The 22,570-nt window shown below is 36.9% G+C and overlaps 1 protein-coding gene across 1 annotated transcript in view; it reads right to left on the reverse strand.

The window, feature by feature from the left end:
- Window positions 1-22,570, reverse strand: part of LOC145681993 (kielin/chordin-like protein) — a 52,673-nt gene that overhangs the window by 25,323 nt on the left and 4,780 nt on the right. Inside the window, exons 2-4 of the mRNA XM_081753593.1 lie at window positions 19,222-19,355; window positions 7,958-8,155; window positions 1,966-2,130 (exon numbers count right to left, since the gene is read on the reverse strand). Coding sequence (XP_081609719.1) covers window positions 1,966-2,130; window positions 7,958-8,155; window positions 19,222-19,355 — 497 coding nt within the window. The remainder of the gene's footprint in view (window positions 1-1,965; window positions 2,131-7,957; window positions 8,156-19,221; window positions 19,356-22,570) is intronic.

Here is a 22,570-nt window from a genome sequence, read left to right on the forward strand (position 1 = left end):
CAGAGGTGAACGTTCTAGTACTGAGCCACCGCAGTCCCCAACACATATCCGAATGTCTAATACTATGATCATGAGATAACGTATTTCGAATGAATATTAACAAAGTTACAAGGAATTGATGTTTATTTCTCTGAAAGGTTTCATTTGAAAAAGGTGCTTCCTTAAATATCATATTCAATAACATAGATTTTAATGGAAGTAAATTTCATAATGATGCCATTTACACGAATTGGCCAATACAGCACCATTCACTGAAAGAACATTTGATCCAAACTTGTAAGGCACAACTAACATACATGTGACAAGTATTCCAATCGAGGTCTGCAAGTATATACTTAACTGAAATATTCGGCCTTAAATAATAAAGCTCTTTCTAGAAGTCTCCTCGAAATAAAGTCTAAACAGCCTAGATTCGAGTTACCCCTCTAAAATCATAATCATCCCCGCTCTTCCAAATGTAGTAAATTTAATAGTTTGTAATCTGTAAAGTGAAGCAACAAACATTTCAAGATATTTCTGAAGTAAAATCGCCGTCTTTTGAAAGTCTTGTCTTCCATTTTGGCGTTTTCCGGTTCTTTACAAAGTAACCTTATTCTTTAGAAAGATTGATTGGATTGTGTCTGCGTCTTCCACCTCTTTCAGGACAAGTGAAAACGGAAAATTTTACAGAAAAAACGGAAACAGCTTGACAGGAGCACACAGCCTTGGAAAGAAGTTTGCAATACCTCATACAGCTTGACAGGAGCACACAGCCTTGGAAAGAAGTTTGCAATACCTCATCCTTAAAACAAAAACTAAGAAAAAAAAGGAATTTGTCGACTCTACATAAATAAATATATATATATTGCACACTTATATTATTTCTGTGTAATTCCTTGAACTGCTTAGGTTAAGCCCTTAGTTTCCAGGCAAGAGAGTTATAAAACGTGAAGTAATGCATTTTTGACGATTTCAAACTATAAATTGAGGTAGTTTCGAACTCATGTTTACTAGATTTTTCTTCCATTTGCTGTAAGGAATTATTTTCTAATTTATGTCATGGAGTTCATTGAATTAGTGCAAAACTGTCCAGAAACGTACGCGTCCAAAATCTGAAAATTTATGAATTTTTCCGAAAACAGTACTTGTCGTTAAGAATATTAAGAATAATGATCAAAATTGCAATAAAATTTTGCCAAGTATACAGTTGTTATACAATCATTAGCAATGAGAAATAATACAATGCATATATTGCCCTCCTCATTAGTAAAGTTACCGGAGAGCACGTCTTTGGTTCACGGTGTTCCAGGTTCGATTCGCACTAGTACAATCTTGCAATTTGAGCGCATTACGACAGTGTTTATTCCACGTCTTGTATAGCTTCGGTGCTGAAATGGAAAACTTTAACCCACAAAGTAAATAAAATATATTAGGAGTGAACGTATATCAGAAGTTACCAAACTAAACTGTCCTGAAATACCCAATTATGCTTAATAATTATTGAATATTCTAATCATATATTTCAGTAATATTATCCTTCTATTTATTGTTTTCAAGCAAATTGTTTGCTAGAGTACGCCACTTCTGTAAGATGGAAAATGCACAATATAGATAATTCCCAGATCTCTTTCACTGCAAATAACTTGAGAGTGTATTGTATGTATATCCATTTACAACTTGACAAGAAGGGTGTTACATTATTCCTTCTACTGGAGGAACTCAATACGTATTTGTCCACTCAAAACCTAATATTCACCAAATCTTGTTAAAAGTGGCATATGGTAAAATGGTAAAATATCGGATGAAACGTATAAAATCCAAAAAAATCTAACGAATGAAAAATATTGTACATTTTTGTTTGTTTGTGTTTGAGGCATCATAGTTTAATATATATATATATATATATATATATATATATATATATATATATATATATATATATATATATATATATATATATATATATATATATATATATATAATCACCTTCCAATCATCTCCAAATTGTGCTGGTGACTCCACAATTTGTCCATTCCTAAGTTTCATATCATCTTGGGCATTATCATTGAAGTTGCCGCATAATCCACACATTTTATTTCTGTAACGTCCTGGAACCGTTACTTCCACATTGCTGTCACCGTTCCATTTAACCTGAAAGGAGAATAAAATAAACAAAATAAAATTTCCGTATAGTACAAGAGTCCTACATATTGAAAGAAGAAATTTCCATTTTTCTTCGTCTACATATTTTTATTATTCCCAAATCGTACATTATTTTTTGCGTTCTAACAACAAGAAATGTACAAAAATAATTTAATATAGTATTTCTCAAACTGTAGTCCTAGTGGTTTTCCTTTGCAGTGATCGTAGATTCAACATTAGTTCAAGAAAGAGACAAAAAATAATATTTATATGAACTGTATATTACATATTATGATTTAGAATCTCAGAAAAGCATAGATTACCAAATAACACAATACAAATTTAAAGAGGTAGAAATTTAAATTTGTAGGCAGAAGTTTAAATATTAAGTTTCTTTCTCCTAACTTGACAAACCCGCGAGAAAATCATTTTTTTTTTAATTTTGACCCCACGCTGCTGCCTTGGGGTAAGCATTTTAATGAAAGTAACATGATAAAGTCCAACGTCAAACCATGATATGTCAATGAACCAAAAAAATATGAAGTTCACTGTAGGGTTCTACGATGAATAAGCTGCCAAACAATATTGTTTTCCTCTCCATTTATTTATAGGGTGTTTCAGATAAAATGTCCAATGTGTATAAATCACAAATGACTGAAGATAAATATATGGAGCAAAAAGTGAAGTAAGAAAATGTTATAGGACGAATTAAATGGACCGTACTATTTTTCACATAGAGTTCCTTTCTATGGAGCATTTACGGCATCACTCGATTATTATAAATTGAAAGATACGTCCTATGGTTTATAAAAACAAATTTTGTTGGAAAGTTATTTCGTGACAAAGTAGACAAAAATTTTAAAATAATTATGCTTAATTTCTATCTCGTGAGCTGATAGGATGCTGAGAGGAAAGCCATAATTTTCACAAACTGTCCATGAATATTTTAATTTTTTCTCCCTATATCCTCATCAAATTCATGGCGCAAACGAAATATAACTTGAGATGTTCCTCTGAATGTTCGTAACAAGATATAGCCTTAACAGCAGTATGCTCGTGGGATACACAGCATGATGAAGACACTCCTCACAATAATTGCAAAGGCTAGAGAACAATCAAATATTTTCGTATGATTGTGCATCAGAGCTTATTAAACGTAGACTAACTAAACTTTAAGCGTTTCAAACAGAAAAAAAACAAAGGTTCTGGATTTTGAATAAAATACGAAGATGCATTTTATAATGACAATGGTGATATTGGTATAGTTTTTATATAAATAACAAGATAGTCCGATTTGGGTAATCCGTGACCAGGTACACGGAAGTATTCCAAATGGAACACTTCGTATCCAATGTAACAACTTCGCATACACCTTATCATGGATATGCTCCGTAACCCCAGCATAACACAATCAAGTATAAATATCAATAGCTCCATATTTACAAGCTTAATAATAGCCCACATTACCCTACACAACAGCCAGCAAATTCTACCTAGAATAACTGTTGCAGACATTCTTTGATTCATTCCTATACTTTTATTTTGATAGGTGCAATACAGCCAATATTAAACATCAACCAGAAAAGCAAAGAATAGCAAACAAAATCAGTTCCTTTTCTTTTCCAATTCTCGCAATGCATGTGCTTAATTCTTAGCACTTTCAGCCTCTAACCGTACATCCAAGAGGGAAAATACATGAAAAATAGCAAGTGGGCAAAATAGTATTCTCAAAAATGTTATTAGATGAACTGTTCACAGAATTTATTTCATAACAGAGAAATATGGGGGTGCACTTTGTGACGTCTGATTTGACGGCACACAAATTTCTGTTCTAAACCAAAGATCTTCAAAACAACAAATATTTTCTAGTCCATTGAACAGCGTTTTCAGTCCTATCTGGATTTCCTATCTCTTTTTAAATGTATTTCACTGTATTTAAGCTTTTTGCTAAAGTTGTAAAACAAAATGAGAATGAGCCAAGGGTAAAAGTGGATCTTAAAAAAATAGGGGAACTGATGACCGTCACATTGTTCCCTCGTGCCTATCTTTGTCCACTGTAATTTTTTATTGAGTGTATGGACACTATAGATATTTTGGGAAGTGGCGTAATGAGTTGTCTCGCTTTTCCCCCTTATTTTTACCCATGGAATGAGCTTAGGAAAGGCTCTTGAAATCAGAAATTTAATTCCAATATAAATCATGAACTCTCTCATAGTTGTATGGTTAATGTACCCGCTATCGAAGGTGAAGACCCACGTTCGATTTCCAGTTAGAGTTCATGAGGTTCGGATTCCCATGTTACGCTGTAGATTCACATTCCATATAGACTCGGTGCTAACAGGGATTCTAAATTCCAATCCAACGTAACCTATGATTTCATGAATTCCACAAAGTTAAAATACATTTAGTGATATTGACGTGTGAAAAAAAAAATGTTGCATTTGCTCAGAGTAGCATACATCTAGTTTTCTTGTTTCCTTTGTTACATCATTTATATTGTTGCACTAACTAAAATGTCTGTTTTTATCACATGAAAAATGCGTTTATGGAAAGTATTTGACCTCTTTCATCTTTAGGATACGTGAATTGGTTTTAACATTTTAATGATAAAAATCCATAAGATAATTTACTTTTGACATAAAAGTTTGAACCCTACTAGCTATCTAGGATACGCACTTTAACCTCCTGAGTTCCAGGTGTGATATTCCTATGTACGTGCTGTAATAACAAATTTTCCTTTATTGTTAAAAGACTGTCTATACCGTTATAGAGACCACACTTATTGTTATGCACGCAAGAGGAGAACATTCCCATTACTGATTCTTTTCGAAAAAAGCAAAAATATTTTCAATTTGGAACATATGGGCTGAAAAAGGGAAATTTTGATGTTTCGAAGGGACTTTATTCTGTTTCAGGTTCGCAACACTGACCGGAGATCAAAAACATTTTTTATTATTTCTTATTTCGGATCTCGATATACGATCTCAAATTTACTAATTATTTATCGTCAAAGCAAATACATGAGAGTCGTAATTAAATGTTCTTTTACGCCTGCTATCGACTGAGATAAAAAAAATTCTTTTCTGTCAGTAAGTTAATGTCACCTGAGAAGAAATTGTAGAACTATGTCGTGCTTTGTATCCATTAAAAAATTTCATCATCTTCATGACTAATAAATCCTTAATAAAGGACATGTTTTCGTGGCATCCCCATGGATGTCGCTGGTATTTTGCAACGGAGTATTTTATAACATTCACAAGGATGTCACTGGTATTTTGCAACAGAGTATTTTATAACATTCACATAGATGTCACTGGTATTTTGCAACAGAGTATTTTATAACATTCACATGGATGTCACTGGTATTTTGCAACAAAGTATTTTATAACATTCATATAGATGTCACTGGTATTTTGCAACAGAGTATTTTATAACATTCATATAGATGTCACTGGTATTTTGCAACAGAGTATTTTATAACATTCACATGGATGTCACTGGTATTTTGCAACAGAGTACTTTATAACATTCACATGGATGTCACTGGAACGCAAACGATTAATCAAAGTAACATGAGAACAATCACGGACAACAGATATAATCGATTTTGAACATGTTAGTTTTTATCACTTCGTATCCCTCTTTAGATGCGACTAAACTTGAAGTTAAACTTCATCAGGTGTCTCACTATTCTTCTCAGTCACCCCTAAAGCTAATATCGATCATTTTAGATCAATTTTACACGTCACCCGTTACAAAACTCCAAAGTGACATGAGATCTTGTTCTTCCAGTGTTTATTTCCAGATTGAAAACAATAGATGTAACAAATTCAGTTGAAATTATTACAGACATTCCAGAGCTATGTTGGAGCATACATAATAAATTGTAGGTATGAGAAGATTATGATTGAGGCGTGTAGCTGAGCTACGGGACATGCAGGAACTTGAGCAAAGTTAGAATTATAAGTGGTCCTGCGAGATGTTGGCGAAAAGTGCTTCTCATTAATAACTCTAATGTTTCTGTTACCATGTCTTAGGTTGGTGAAATATGAACTGAACCATTTATCTCATGCAGTGGCGTAACTACGTTTTATGCCCCCCTCCGGCAAGAGAATACCAAGTACCCCGCCTTAACATTTTCTGTGGAATGAAAGGTAACATAATGAATAAACATACCTTCCTGTATCTGTTAATAATGAGTTAAATGCATGCAACTACTAGGCCTAAATATACATAAATGAAAACCACTTCTTTATACATATAATTTATTCAATAAGCTTCAGAATTTAAGATGGACTTACCTCTTTGCAGTCAGTGTCGTCAGTCTTCATGCAGGTTAGCAGGAATTAATTGAATGGTTTCTTTCTTGCTTTCCTGTCAGCAAAATCATTTACTAACTCCTGTACATCCATTCTTTTCGGCTTCGTCAACATTTATTGAGAACAGTGCTAGAATACGTAAGCTATTTTGGTCCATTGTGCTCATCACATAGTTTTATTTTAATTTCAATTTTGAGAACAACCTCTCCGTAAAATTAAAAGAGACAGGGCGCGTCAAAAAAAAAAAAAAAAAAAAAAAAAATACGCGGTAATAAGTTTAAAAAGCTAGATACCAATGACTTCTATTTCATAATTAAAAGCCTTGTAGGTCAAACAGAATTCTGAACACTTATTTCGGATTTCAGCTGTTTCCCAAAGCAAATTACTTCCATCGCAAACGAAGAACCAATATGACAACTGTAAGTTGTTTGAAGTATCTGTACCTTCCTAGAATTTCATCATCATTGAGATGAATTATATTGTCATCATTTTATAGTTGGAGACTAAATGACGGCCCGGGTTAATCATTTCCCCATCACCAATTTATTATAAAATTGCTAATTACATATGTCTTTCATTACAAGGAGTAAAATAGTGTTTTATCTTGTTGACCAGATGAGAGGAAATAGGTGTTTTGCACGGTGCCCCTTCTCTCAAGGCAGTCACTAAGGCACCTGCTAGTTCTGGGGAGTCTTGAAGGATAGCCCCCTCAGCCCAAGGTAGCTTCGCAAGGTTTGGTTGTAGTAAGGATCCCTAGTCCAATGCGACCTCGGGTAAGGATAGGTGTACCCTAGTCCAATGCGACCTCAAGGCAGGTGTTTGTTAGTTGATCAGTTGATCGATTGATGCCAATTATCTTGCTGGTTTGGATTTTATTTGTCCTCTTCGGGTCCTTTCGTGAGGTCCGTATTCTTTCGGCTTCCCTCGGTGTCTTCCGTATCGGCTTCTCGTCTGCTACACTCTTTACAATCAATAACACGTGTTGTATTGACATGTGCTTCTGTTATGATGTGGGAATCCTTACAATATTGACAGAAAACAAAAAGGAAAATTGAACACTATATCATTTAAAAACGTAAAACGACAATGGAATTGTGAATTTAGTATAACAAATAATTTAATATAGATGTTCATCCTAAAATTTGGTCCAATATTTCCCAGAGAAGAAAAATATAAAAGCCTATAAATGCCAACCGAACCGAATTTCACTCCTTTTTGACGCGGTGCTTCATTTATACGTGAAGCTTCCCAAAGATAGAAAAAAAAGGACAGGGTGGAAGAACATCTGCCGACTTATGAAAAACTTAAAAGCATGTAATTCGACCTATTAGAAGGCTAGGGTGAAGGGCCTACTTGAAAGTGTCGGGCCGCCTGCATTGCGCAGATTTCTGCCATAGTCGTTACGCCACTGGTCTCATATCTTTACACGCTTCAATTATAAGAACACATTTTAGATAATCACGAACTCAAATAATAGTAGTACATTTATACCCAAAACAATAAAATTGAATACATACTTGTATGCCTGTCTTAGATTTCACTACAGTCTGACTTCCTTCCTTCTGGATTGATAAATTGGGTGAATTATAAGGCAGGTGAGCAGGTTGGTCATTGATTGACAGAGTTCCTCCTTTATTTAATTCTATTTCAACATTACCAATTAACACCCACACAGTTTTAGTATAAGACACTTCTTTATAGGCACGGTTTTCATTCTGAAACATATGTAATATAGTTTGTAATAACATCACACTAATGGTGCATTCGTTAAAAATTTAATATTTTCTACTCAATCGGAAGCACTTAGTTACAATGATAACAACCTTTCCTAGTTCTTAGCCTACTTTTATTATTGTATCTTTACTTTATTTTTAGTAATCTCAAGGAACAAAAGAGAAGGAAATAATAAATTTATATAATACTATCAGCTTGTAACATAAAACAACATATCCAAAGTCATATATATATATATATATATATATATATATATATATATATATATATATATATATATATATATATATATATATATATATATATATATATAGGTTTATAATTTTTATAGAGGGAGTTTGGCTATAGGCATATAATACGAAATAGTCACCAACTACGTCTATAAAAATTGTTGGGGAAGTATGCAGGATTCTGAAACATAGATATTCGGTTGAATAGGGCACATACTAGTTCCTAAGTGCAGTATTGACAAGACAATGGTAGGCCTCACACTTTGAAACTATGCACTTTTAAAGTTAATTTGTTATTTTTTCGGCAGCCTATAACTTCGAAGGGAAGCATTTGTGCACCCAGGTGTTTCAAAACACCGACAACGTTAGGAAGGCGATTCCTGACACCAAGATAAGACAAAAAGCATAGATCTACCTGAGTGCACAAATGCTTTCTTTCGGAGTTATAGGCTGCCGAAAACATAAAAAAAAATATCTTTAAAGGTCTATAGCTCCAAAGCAGTGGGACTTACCCTAGTCGGGTCAAAATTTCACTTAGGAACTAGTATGTGCCCTATCCAAATACCCAAGTTTCAGAATTCTTCGTACTTCCGCAACAATTTTTACACAGATAGTTGATGAGTACTTCAAATTATATGCCAGTAGCCAAACTTCCTTTATAAAAATTGTTTCGTCAGTACCCTAAAATTCTGAAAGATATATTTTTGGATAGTGCACATATTAATTCCTAATTGAAGTGTTGACCCGACTACGGTACGTTCGATAGTTTTGGAGCTATGGAAATTTAACGTTTACTTTTTCATGTTTTCGGCAGACTATAATTTCGAAAGGAAGCACTTGCGCACGCAGGTTGGTCTATACTTTTTGTCTTATCTTGATGGCAGGAATCACGTCCCAGGAATCACGTCCCAAACATTGTCGGTGTTATTTTGAAACACCCTTATATATATATAGTGACCTAACCTAATGATCAAGATTTGTGACCTAACTTGGTCCATTCTGATCCACCAACCCACTAACCCACTTTGCTTAGTACATTGACATCATACTCTGAAAACTGATGAATTTGTCTGAGATCTGTTTTCGAGACCTCCTTTTTCATTTGTTTCTGTTTACTTACCTGAGGTGAAACGAAATTAAATCTTTGAGTTTTATGCCGGTTATGCCGGGTACGCTAATAGAGACGGTGGTGATGAGAAATTAATGAAATGATGGAATGAAGAAAGTGGGAGGAAACAGGAGAACCCCGAGGAAACCCAGGCACACGGTGTTTGTCCATCACTAAGTTCACTTGGAGCGAGCAGGGTTTGGTTGAACGCACTACCACCGAGCCACCGCAGCCCTTACCTGAGATTAGTATATCCAGGTGAAGAAAAAGCTTCAAGCAATTTTGCATATTGTTATTTGTATTGTAATAGTAACAATATAACTTACTACTTGGCTTCCGAGACACAGTCGAAGTTTACACTTTTTTTTTATGTGGGCCTACTTTATCTTCATTTGACACTTTCAAATTTCATCTTATTTTCCACTAAAAGTGTCTGCAACTCAATACGGAAATAATTATATGTGATAGATAAACTGTAATTTATCCTAATATGACTCATGACAAAGACTGTACCATTTTATATCGCAAAGGTCAGATCCGCTAGTATTGTAACACAGCTTGAGCGATTGACCGTAGAAATTCAAACTCCAATTATTAGTAATTTTACAGACTTCTTTTACTACAAATGTAAACTCTTAATTCAGTTGAGAGGATGGCATGGATCATGGATCAAAGTTAATGGGTTTTAGTGGGTGGTGGGTCGGAGTGAGTTTTGGGTCACCACAGTACAGAGTCCGTAGATCCAGTTGGTCCGTGGATCATGGGTCAAGTTTTCATTGTCCCGTTCTATCTCTGATACAGAGGTCGTAAATTTTAGCAAGTGTAATATTACACAATTCCAAGAGCCGAGCACCACTCAGTTCCATTATAAATGATAAAGGATTTAATCATAATCGGTTTCCTCTCTCGAAAACGGACGAAATATTTTTAACAATGTTCAGGGCCGGTAATATTCAGTCCAGAGGAGGTGTTCAATATTCATTAAGATGTTCCGCAAGTCACATCGCGACAGCTCCAGCTGGCTGAATGGAAGAATATCATCCACGAATACCGTATCATTGCCTGGAAATATTTTGTGCATCAGATGATACACATGGTTCCATAGAATCTCAATATAATCACTGGAAGTGACTCGAGAGGAGTATAGGACCCATTGTAAACCACTATATTGGGACCACGATATTACAGACCAAACAGAGTCATTTCAGATTTTACTTAGAAATGGCAAGGTTTTCCACCGACATAAGACTTCCATGTATTTCATTAGTGTATATAGTATACAATTGATTAAAATATGTGAATTTTCAAGCTCAAAGAGGAGGTGACAATTAACAATTACTCTCAATATATTGAGCCTTGCACCAAAGCGGCCGTATTTTGGAGCGAAATACTACGATTCATGCGCTTCTTCGAGCGTCCGTCACATTTAAACACGGCCCGTGTTGTGAAATAAAGTGAAATATGACTCATCTGACCATATCACACGTTTACATTTAGCTGTGCTCAATGGTATAAAGTTACATTTTGTTAAGAAGCGGAGAACTTTATGTTGAAATGGGACACAAAACATGATTTTAATATCCATGAAATTGATGTATTTTACAGTCAGTTTTGTGGTATTAGTTTTTGAATATGATTTTTCGGCATGTGATCGCCTCGGCTGGAGCATACATGGCATAATCTGGAAGTCCAATTTTAACACACTCTTCGCAATAAATTACGCACTATTTCGGCAATAACGTGTCGAATGTAGCCTTCTAAGTTCTCAATTGTTATTGGTTCTTTTCTTCGTAGACATGCGACTTTACGTGTCTCCAGAGAAAATAATCTAATGACGCCAAATCGCACGAAGAGGTGGCGAGTTGACAAGTCCATTTCGTAAAATTAATCGTTCGTCAAATATTTCTTTCAGTAAATTAATAATGGCGTACTGTGTGTGGCATATGGTGCCGTCTTTCTGAAACCACATGTCTGCAACATTAATGTCATTCAATTGAGACAACAAAATGTTAGTAATCATGTCTCTGTACCGCTCACCGTTGACTGTAACGTTTTGGTCAGCACTACGCTGCACAACATGAATCCCTTGTTGCGTTGCACTGCACGACGTCTTACGGGATGCGTGTTGTCGTTTAGAGTAGGGCTTAAATGTATTATGAAAACGTTATAAAGTTTCTCTAATTAATTGTTCTGACGGACGATTATGAGCGTCGCAAAATGCACGTAATGCCCAATGAGTTTGTCGAATTGAACCATGGCTTCACAATAAATTTGCTAAATTTGTAAACGTTGCTCCGGTATGAGTCTATTCAGAATGAGTTGTGAACCAAACAAACGTCAAAACAACCGAGAACTAATATTAGTAATATTAGCTGTCACAGAAAACAGTGTTTTAGTTTAAAGTTCTCCGACTCTTAAAGAAGAAAAACACTCTTTAAGTTTGTAGCCAATGATAAAGCGTAAAGACTCCACGCAAAAGTATCGTCCATCTTACCGAACCCTAATCCGTATCTTATAGGTAGCAGCGGACTGTGATTGTCGATACAGGCTACGAAAGATGGTGATTAAGTTCTTCTGGCACTTCTATCGTAGTCATATCATAGTCCTGACTGGTAATCCGCTTCAATGTTCGGTGTGATCTATCACTAAAGGTTTTCTTCCGACTACTGTTCCTCTACGCTGAAGTGGTTTTTACTTGAGTTTTATATGTCGTCATAACTTTGAAAACTGTCCGTTAGGATACACCAACATGCTTGCCACTTTCGACACCCTCGCATAATTGAATGCAATTGATTTTTCGTCTTTGTTTATCAGAGAGGTCGCCCATTTTGCAGTATCATCGTCTGCTAATTCACCACATAGTGCCGTTCTACTGTTCCTTACATAGTACAGTTTTTGCCGTAATATACCACCACCAGTGTTGGGAAAATTTCAATTTAATTAACAATTAACAATTAATATGTAAATTTAATTCTTAATTGCAATTAACAATTGAAGTAAATAATGGTGAAGTAAATTGCAGTTGGCCATTAATAATGGAAAATCAATTGCAATTAATCAATCGATTGAAAGTAATTGCAGTGAAAAGTAATTCAATCATTCAATTGCAATTGAAATTAATTGGCAATTAATTCAATTGCAATTGATTTCCACAGCAATTACTTTCTATTGATTGATCAATTGCAATTGATTTTCACTGATTAATTTTCAACACTATAGTTCAGAGAGGGCGTGGGGCAATGAAAACTTTAGCCGCGACCAATTGACCCACCATCCATCGTGAAACATGATCCACAGTGACCCACTTTGACCCACCACCCACCATGAACCACTCTCACCCACTGTGACCCGTAGACCTACCAAAACCCATTGTCATCAACTCTGAACCATGATTCACGCCCTCTTCTCTGCTGACTAAAGAGTTTAAACTTGTAATAAAACAAGGCTATGAAATTATCACTCATCGGAGTTCGAGTTTCTGCGATCAATCGCTCAAGCACCGCTCTATTACAATAAAGGTGGGTCTGACCTTTCTAATATAAATAAAGAGTTAGTGTTTTTGTCTATCTATCTATGTGCGGCCTGGGGACCAGAACAAATGACCGAGAGTTACCAAATTTTGATCACGGATACCTTGGTCCAGGTCCCAGACCAAGGAGAAGGATTTTTGACAAAACTCGAACCAGGAAGGTCTCAGGGGGGCGTTTACAGGGACATGTAAAAGTAATAGAAAATAACCGATATTAGTGTCGATTTCATAGATTTCACGGTCGCTGAAATCAATGGTAAAACTCCGATCGCATTAACTTCCAAATTCACATTATTCTGCTGCGGGCCGGAGGTCAACGGGGGAAGGGGATATCGAAACGTAAAAGTAATCCAAAATGACCGATATTAGTGTCAAATCCATAGTTTTTGCGGTCGCTGAGATCAATGTTGACAATATCATTAGCGATGACTTTCAAATTCATCCACCATTCTATGCGGGCCTTGGGTCACCAAAGGGGGAATTCCGAGACGTAAAAATAATCGAAAATGACCGATATTAATGCCAAATCCATAGTTTTCGGGGTCTCTGAGCTTAATGCTGAAACTCAAGACCGCGTTTACTTTCACATTTAGCAGCCATTAGCTAAGGAACGGAGGCATTATAGAGGGGATGACGAGACATGTAAAAACAATCCACAATGACCGACATTAGTGTCAAATCCATAGTTTTCGCGGACGCTGAGATCAATGGTGATACTTTCATTAGCGATCATTTTCAAATTCAGCCACCATTGTATGCGTGCCGGGAGTCACCGGGGTGGAGAATTGCGAGACGTGTAAAAATAATGGAAAATGATCGATATTAGTGTCAAATCCATAGCTTTCGCTGTCGCTGAGATGAATTGTGATAGTCCCAAGGCGTTGAATTCCAAATACAGCCCCTATCGGCCATTCCAATGAAAACACATGTAGTTGTTGGATATATATTCACACAAAATATATCCAATTTTAGAAATGTTTCTTAATTTTTCTTCCGTTATTCAGTTTGTTTACATCGATATTTTTTCTGATCCGTGCGAAGAACGGGCATAACAGCTAGTACGAAATGGTAAAATGTTGGTTATGGACCAAACTAGCTACAATGAATTCAATTATATAGATAATTATTATAATTATCATTGATAATTATTTTCTTGTTGAATTATAGATACTTGTGGGTGGAAAAAAGAATAAAATTCGAAAGTCCCAAATCAAGGTGAAGTAGACCAACGTAAAGGGAAAATAGTATAAAATTTTCCATATAATTAAGCGTACTGTACAAACTTAAAACTTCCATGTAATTAAGCTTACAGTACAACTATTATGTGTCTTTTTCTCAGAACTTCATTTTCTTGTGCTCTGAACGCTAAACAAAAGCTTCAGCAATTATTATAATAGAAAGCAGTGAATATATCATGAGAAGCACTGTATTTTTTGTTTCTCAACTAATATCGATCGTTTTCGATTATTTTTTACAAATCAACCCACTACCAATTTCCCATACGTACAAAGTCCCCCTTCCATAAAAGAGATTTTTTTTTTTAAAAAAAATGCAAGGACTTGTCCTGTTTATTTTTAGCTCCATAAATTGAAGTCGAGTTTCGTGTCGAGCCGAGTTTGAAACATAGCTCCCTCGTTCAGCTCGTTTTTAATTGTTTTAGAATCATGATCTGATTATACTGGAAAGTGAAAGCCATGAGACATGTAAGCAGTAATGTGGAACACTTTTAGTGATGCTCACGACAGGGTTGTATTATGTCTCGTACTTTTAGAACATCTCGAGGGGTAGTTTTAGTGCATCTCGTCTCGTCTCGATAGCGAAACGACTATAGATTTTTATAACGAGACAGCGTCAAATGCCGTAAGCACCGGCGTCATTAACTTGTTCCGCCACCAACGAACTTCGAGATGGTTTCTTTTGCATCGTTTTGTGCCATTTTGTACGTCTATTCTCACTTCTTGTGGGTCACTGCAAGTGGGTGAAAATGGGCCTACAAATATGGCGGAACAAGTTAATGCCGTTCCGCCACCAACAAATTAGGAGATCGTTTCCCTCACATCGTTTTTTGCGCCTACTTCCACGTTTTGTGCATCATGGTAAGTGGGCTAAAATGGGTCTTCAACGTGGGACGAAAATGACCCACTATTCCGCCACCAACGAATTTTTTGAGGTCGCTTCTTTCGCATTGTTTAGTGCAAGTTTCTTGCCGTTTTCTGTGTATTTTCATGTTTTGTGCGTCATTGGAAGTCGGTGAAAATGGGACTCGAATGTGGGAAAAAAATGACCCACTGCTCCACCATTACCGAATTTCGAGGTCGTTTCTTTCGCATCGATTAGTGCCTGTTTTGTGCCGGTTCGTGCCCCTATTTCGACGTTTTGTGCGTTATCGGAAGTGTGTCAAAATGGGCCTCCAATGTTTGAGGAAAATGACCCACTGTTACGCCACTATCGAATTTCTAGGTCATTTCTTTTCTGTGCCTATTTCTTCGTCTTGTGCGTCCCGGAAGTGAGATAACTAGGCCTTTAAAGTGGGAGTTAAATGGCTCAATGTTCCGCCACTATCGAATTTGTAGGTCGTTTCTTTTGCATCGTTTAGTGCATGTCTTGTACGTTTTGTGCGTTACCGAAGGTGGGTCAAAATGACCTACGAATATAACGAAACAAGTTAATGCTCTTCAGCCACCAACGAATTTTGAGATGCATTCTTTCGCATCGTTTTGTGCGCCTATTCCCACGTTTTATGCGTCACCAGAAATGAGTGAAAATGGGCCTACAAATATTTCGAAACAAGTTAATGCTGTTCAGCCACCAACGAATTTTGAGGTCGTTTCCTTCAAATCGCCTAGTGCTTGTTTTGTGCGGTTTTGTGCGCCTATTTCCACGTTTTGTGCGCCACCGAAAGTGGGTCAAAGAGGACCTACAAATATGTCAGAAAAAGACATATTCATCCCACTTTCAAGGACCATTTTGACCCACTTCCACTGACCCACAAAGCAACACAAACGACCCACAAAAAAGGTGAAGGGAACGATCTCAACATTCGATGGTGACGGAACGACATTTACTTATTCCGCTATACTCGAAGGCTATTTTAACCCATTTTCATTGTCGCACTAAAGTGGAAATAGGCGCACAAAACGGTACAAAATAGGCACTATACGATGTGAAAGAAACGACCTCCAAATTCGATAGTGGCGGAACAACGAATCTTTTTCCTCACACCTTGATAGACCTCTTTGACGCATTTCTGGGGATGCTCAAAACGTGGAAATAGGCGAATAGATCGTTACAAAATACACACTAAACGATATGAAGGAAACGTCCTCCAATTTCGTTGGTGGAGAACAGTGAGCCATTTAACTCCTACTTTAAAGGCTCGTTTAACTCACCTCGTGTGACGCACAAGACGAGAAATAGGTGCAGAAAACTAATTAAAAAATAATAAAAAAGGTAATAAACGATGCGAAAGAAACGACCTAGAAATTCGATAGTGTCGGAACAGTGGGGCATTTTCGTCACACCTTGGAGGTCCATTTTGACACATTTCTGATGAAGCGCAAAACGTGGAAATAGGGGCACTAAACGGCACAAAACAGGCACTAGTCAATGCGAAAGGAACGACCTCGAAATTCTGTAGTGGTGGAGCAGTGGGTCATTTTCGTCCCACCTTCGATGCCCATTTTTACCCACTTCCAGTGACGCACAAAACGAGAAATTCGGCGCAGAAAACTTAAAAAAAATAGTCACTAAACGATGAGAAAGAAACGACCTAGACATTTATAGTGTCGAAACAATGGATCATTTTCGCTAAACCTTGGAGGGCCATTTTGACACACTTCTGATGAAGTACAAACCGTGGAAATAGGGGCACTAAACGGCACAAAACAGGCACTAGTCGATGGGAAAGGAAGGACCTCGAAAATCGATAGTGACGGAGCAGTGGGTCTTTTAAATCCCACTTTGAAGGCCCGTTTAACTCACTTCAGTTGACGCACAAGACGACGAATTAAGCTCAGAAAACTTTTTTAAAAAAATAGGTACTAAACGATGCGAACGAAGCGACCTCTAGAAATTCGATAGTGGCGGAGCAGTGGGTCATTTTCGTCAAACATTGGAAGCGCATTTTGACCCACTTCTGGTGACGCACAAAACGTGAAAATACGCGCTCAAGAAGTCAAAAAGCTGACACTAAACAATGCGAAAGAAGCGACCTCGAAATTCGTTGGTGGCGGAACAGTAGGTCATTCTCATCCCACCTTGGAGACTCATTTTAACCCACTTCCCAAGACGCACAAAACGTTGAAGTAGACACACAAGACGGCGCAAAAAGATGTGAAGAAAACGACCTCGAAATTCGTTGGTGGCGGAATAGCAATAACTTGTTCCACCATATTTGTAGGCCAATTTTGACCCACGTCCAGTGACGCACAAAATGTGGGAATGAGCTCACAAAGCGACACAAAACACGCACAAAAGGTGCAAAACAAAGCCCCTGGAAAATCTTTGGTGGAAGAACAAGTTAACGACGCCGTGGGCACCAATATAAGCATATACTGTAGTTCTTACCATCAAGGCTGAGAAATGCACGGTCCAATTTTTTTTAGCCAAAACAGAAGCCCAAGCGGGATAGTGATGTCAACCGACTCGGCTCGGTTCAACTGAGCGAACAGCTTGAGCTGGCTTGGTTGGGATGACAAATCGACTAGGCTCAATTGAGCCGATGGCTTGAGCCGGCTTGATGGGAACGAGTCATCGACTCGGCTCAATTGGAGCCAATGGCTCGAACCAGCTTTCTTGAAACGAGTCAATCGGCTGGGTTCGAGTCAGCTAAACTGAGACGATGGTTCGAACCGGCTCGGTTGGGATAAGCAATCAGCTCTGTTCGGTCCGGCTCGGGTGAGCCATCGGGCCTAGCTGGCTCGCTTGGGTGAACTGTTGGCTCGGATCACTTCTCGGTTCGGCTCGATAAGTGAATGAGCTGTGAGCGAGCCGATTTAAACCTTTGACAACCCTAAACCCGGGTAGAGCAGATTTGAATATGTTTCGCTGGAGTCCTATAACTTTTAACAATTTTTGGATCGAGCCCGAATACTTGCTCCTCCTGAACTCAAACCTAAAACCTCGTGACCGATGTCCTTGCCTCCTGAAGATTTCTTGATGACCGAGATAGACAGTCAATTAATTTTTAGTATTCAGATACAAACCGCCGATATTCCATGGTTATACACGGTGTTATAATAATAAATAGTTATAGTAGTAGTAGTATTAATATTGATAATTATATTGTCTATGTCTAGGATACTTGAAGAGAGTAGAACTTGGAACTACATAAAGGATTTGGTTCGAATTGTCTCATTTTGTCTCGACTCGACTCGAAACTCGATCCGAAATCGAGTCGAGTTGGAGGATGTTTTTCGAGCCGTGTTCTCGAGTCGAGCTCAAAGATATCTGCTTCAAATCAAGTCGAGTTTTAAAGTAAATTCGCTCGAACTCGCTCGTGCCCATCCGTATTGTATGCATGACGGGCATATACAGTTCTTTCGAGGGGGATAGAGTCATAAACATAATATATTTAAAAAAATACCGAGTTTCACGGCTTTCGTCCCAGGGGGGCGAAAGGATGGTAGTTATCCAGCATTTCTTGTAAGTACCTTATTTGAAATATGTAAAACAGTCACAAGTGGACAACACAATATACACACATCTTCTTATCTTCAGTTTTAATTGCTGATTTCAATTGCAATTAACAATTACAATTAACAATTACAAGTTTCAATTGTCGATTGCAATTAATAATTAAATGTTTCAATTGCATCCTTTGCGAATGACAATTAACAATTAAAAGTTACAATTGCCTGGTGACCAATTAACAATTAATAATTGACGAAAAGTTATTTGCAAATTTTATGATTGAATTCAATTGCAATTGAAATTAATTGTCAAATACAAATTGAAATCAATAGCAATTAATTTTCACAGCAATTACTTTCAATTGATTGATCAATGGCAATTGATTTCAATTGATTTTGCCCAACACTGACCACCACCAACAGCTCGAGAATTGTCGCTGACTGACCATTGCAAACCCAGATACCTCACATGCTTTCAGTTGCAAGTATTTCCATCAAATTGATACGTATATGTATATAACATAATGCGAAACTATATTTTTATCATTACCTCAACTTCAACTGCAAAACTATGTTGTGCACAATCACCAGCAAGAAGATAACGGCATATTCCCTGGAAATGAATCACTGCATCGTCGAAAGTACTATAATGTGGATCTCCCCAAACAATGCAAGTTGCTGGGTCTGTAAATGAACATATGTCTTAAGTTTTGCCATCCATAAATATTCTATGTTACGTTATTCATATGCATAAGTAAGGTAAGTCTTAAGGTACATCTCTATCTGTCTATCTGTACACACGTATCAAAAAAAGAAAATACAGCTCAATATTGTTCTTTTGTATATCCGCCCTTATTTATTTATTAAAACCTGAAGTGCTTGCTCGGTCATTTCTAGTTTAGTATTGATTTCCTCTAATTTGGATACCTACCATAGGGCCATAACACGAAACGAAACTCGCTTGATCCTTGGTAAATATAGACGATAACCAATGATAAATTTTCTTGTATGTACAGTACATTAAGCAGCTAATAAGATAGTAAGCACTTGAATACAGATAACTGCGGCAGCCCAAAAGTATTTTTAAAAAATAATATCCGACCCTATACTGATACATTTCCGATGCATTTTAGATACATTATTGATACTTTTAAGATACTTTGGGTATCAGAAATCCTGATTAGTGAACCTTCTTTACCGGAAATCCGCTGCATCGTAGAACCTGCATACTTCCAGGTCTGGTTCTACCATATGTGCATTTGGACCGGGCAGCAAAATCTGTAGTAACAATATTGTTTAAAATAAATATTTATTCTTGGAAATAGTCTTTATGATGATCGTATTTAAATTTAGTAAGCAGACCTTCTATTTGAATACCAAATTTACAAATTGTGTTTAGATTGCATTAGTTTAAGGTAAAATGGACAATGCTAAAGCAAAAGGGTCAAACAAATCACAGGATGAATTGCTTGATTGTTGTCAAAAAAGAAAAAAAAATCAATCTCAAACAGTAGCGAACACCTGTTTCATTTAGTTAGCTAGGTAGTCTTATCTTTGTCACTAACAAGTTTCTTATCATTAAATGTGGAGACGTTTTTAAAAATAATAATCTATTATGTTAGGTGAAAGAAAGCAAACTCAAACGCAGAAACTCAAAATCAAATGAACTCAACCGATTGTATGTCATACTGTACATTATTTTTCGCTCTGAAGAACAAAATTACAACACTAATAAATAATAGAGAAATTAAGAAGCATTAAACTTGATAATAAAGATATGTGAAGATTTTGGGGCAAAAACAGGTTAAATCCAAAAAATGAAAGTGTAAAGAAGGTAGCTTCAAAACGGTTTCTACTCATCCGGTTTTCTTCAAACTTGGCACATATATATAGTAAACCGAAAATAAATCGACATGTATTTTTGTTTCTTTCGGAAAAGAGTTTAAGGGGGGCAAAAGCCTCCTTTTCAAAAATGGGCCCTCTTGATTAAAAGGGCCACATTAAAGGAACGAAACTCTCCCAATACAAAGATGATTTCGAAGTAGGAAATACGGGTTTTGTCGTTTTGCGAGGAAAGAGTTTCAGGGGCTAATGGTTCCTTCCAAATGACATAGGACCCCGCACAATTATTACGGAAATTAGATTTCGGTGGGATTGCTTGAAATCGTGATATGTTGTAGATATTGTGTACCTGAGAAAAAGTCTCAATGGGCACAACCAAAAATCAATGACCGTTTGGCCACTACAGGACCACTTTTTTGAAAACAGCAGAAGATAATGATATTCTGGATTTCAGTAAAAATGAGTGGAACCGTGATACGTTGTAGATATTTTGATCCTGAGAAAGTCTTAACGGACATAACCACCAATCACTGACCTTTTGGTCACTACAGGGCCACATTTTTTAAAGCAGCTGAAAATAGTGATATTCTTGATTTCGATCAAAATGACTAAAACCGTGATATGTTGTAGATATTGTGATCCTGAGAAAAGGTCTCAGAAGGCACATCACAGACCGTTCACTGACCGTTTGGCCACTACAGGGTCACTTTTTTTAAAGCAGCCGAAGATAGTGATATTCTGGATTTTGTTGAAAATGAGTGAACCTGTGATATGTTGTAGATATTGTGATCCTGAGAAAAAGTCTAAATTTGTACAACCATGCATCAGTGACCGTTTTTCCACTATAGGGCCATTTTTTTTTACTGGACGGATAGTAATTTCAAGAAAATGATAGACCTTTACGTTGGCGGATCTAGCACCCCTTCTAATTGTCACAGGGAAATAAACTATACCTCGTTGTAAAGGTTATGGAACACGAATTCCAACAATTTAACTTCTATGCCCTTCGTTCTAAACTCGTAGAAGAAGAACACGAACATTCTAAAAAAAATGAGATGATTTGTTTTTGGTAATTTGTCAAAAGCTGGCAACAATGTTACTTGTCGTACGCAGGAAAAAATATTTTTTCCGTGTACGCCAGACATTGAGTAACATCATGTAAAAACGTGAAGGGCGAAAGTTCAATACCAAGTGAGAAAAAAATCCGAATGTGTTTCCTACTAGAATCACCCTGTACACATTTTTTGAAATATTTTGGTCCACCCTGACGTCCCTAATTGGCACACAGGTATAAGCCATATCTCATTTGAAAGCTTATGAGACAGATTTCAACGAGGTAGCTTTTCTGCTCCTTGTGCCCAACCCGTAAAAGAAGAAGAATAAGAAGAAAAAGAAATAAAAATTGAAATAAAAAAAACATTTTCTCGAAGTTGGCAACACTGTTATTTGTCGTGCGCAAGAATGGCCATACACAGGGTATCATTAGTTAGGATGTTTATTTATTTATTGATACCACTTTTTATGCTTGTAGCTTCTTTGGAGGGAGAGTCTCCCCCCAAATGCTGAGGGGAGGGGGAACTAGTACATCTAACTTCTCTCCCTACTCTTCTGCTGCTGGACTCCCGATGCAAACGAAATGCACACCGTTGGAACGTTTTATGCTTCGTAAAGATATAGACAGCTAAATCATCTTTTAGATTAATTAGGAGTGAAGTGATGAAGGTAACTGCTGGCTCAACCATTAAGCCGTTCGTCCTGTAAAGGTTAAATGAGCAGTAGGTAACGGTATTCTGGATTTCGGTGTAATTACTTGAAACTGTAATATGTTGCTGACCGTTTGTCCACTACGAGGCCACTTTTTGGAAAGCAATGGAAAGTAACTGTATTCTGAATTTCGGTGGAATTCCTTGAAGCCATAATATGTTGTTAATATTGGATCCGGAGAAAAAGTTTCAATGAGCACAACCACTCATCACTCACCGTTTGACCACGTAAGGACCACTTTTTTGAGAACAGCAGAAGGTAGCTGCTGTTTGGTGGAATTGGTTGAAACCGTT

The sequence above is a fragment of the Thermobia domestica genome, chromosome 3, assembly GCF_964235325.1.
Source record: "Thermobia domestica chromosome 3, izTheDome1.hap1.1, whole genome shotgun sequence".
Lineage (NCBI taxonomy): Eukaryota > Metazoa > Arthropoda > Insecta > Zygentoma > Lepismatidae > Thermobia > Thermobia domestica.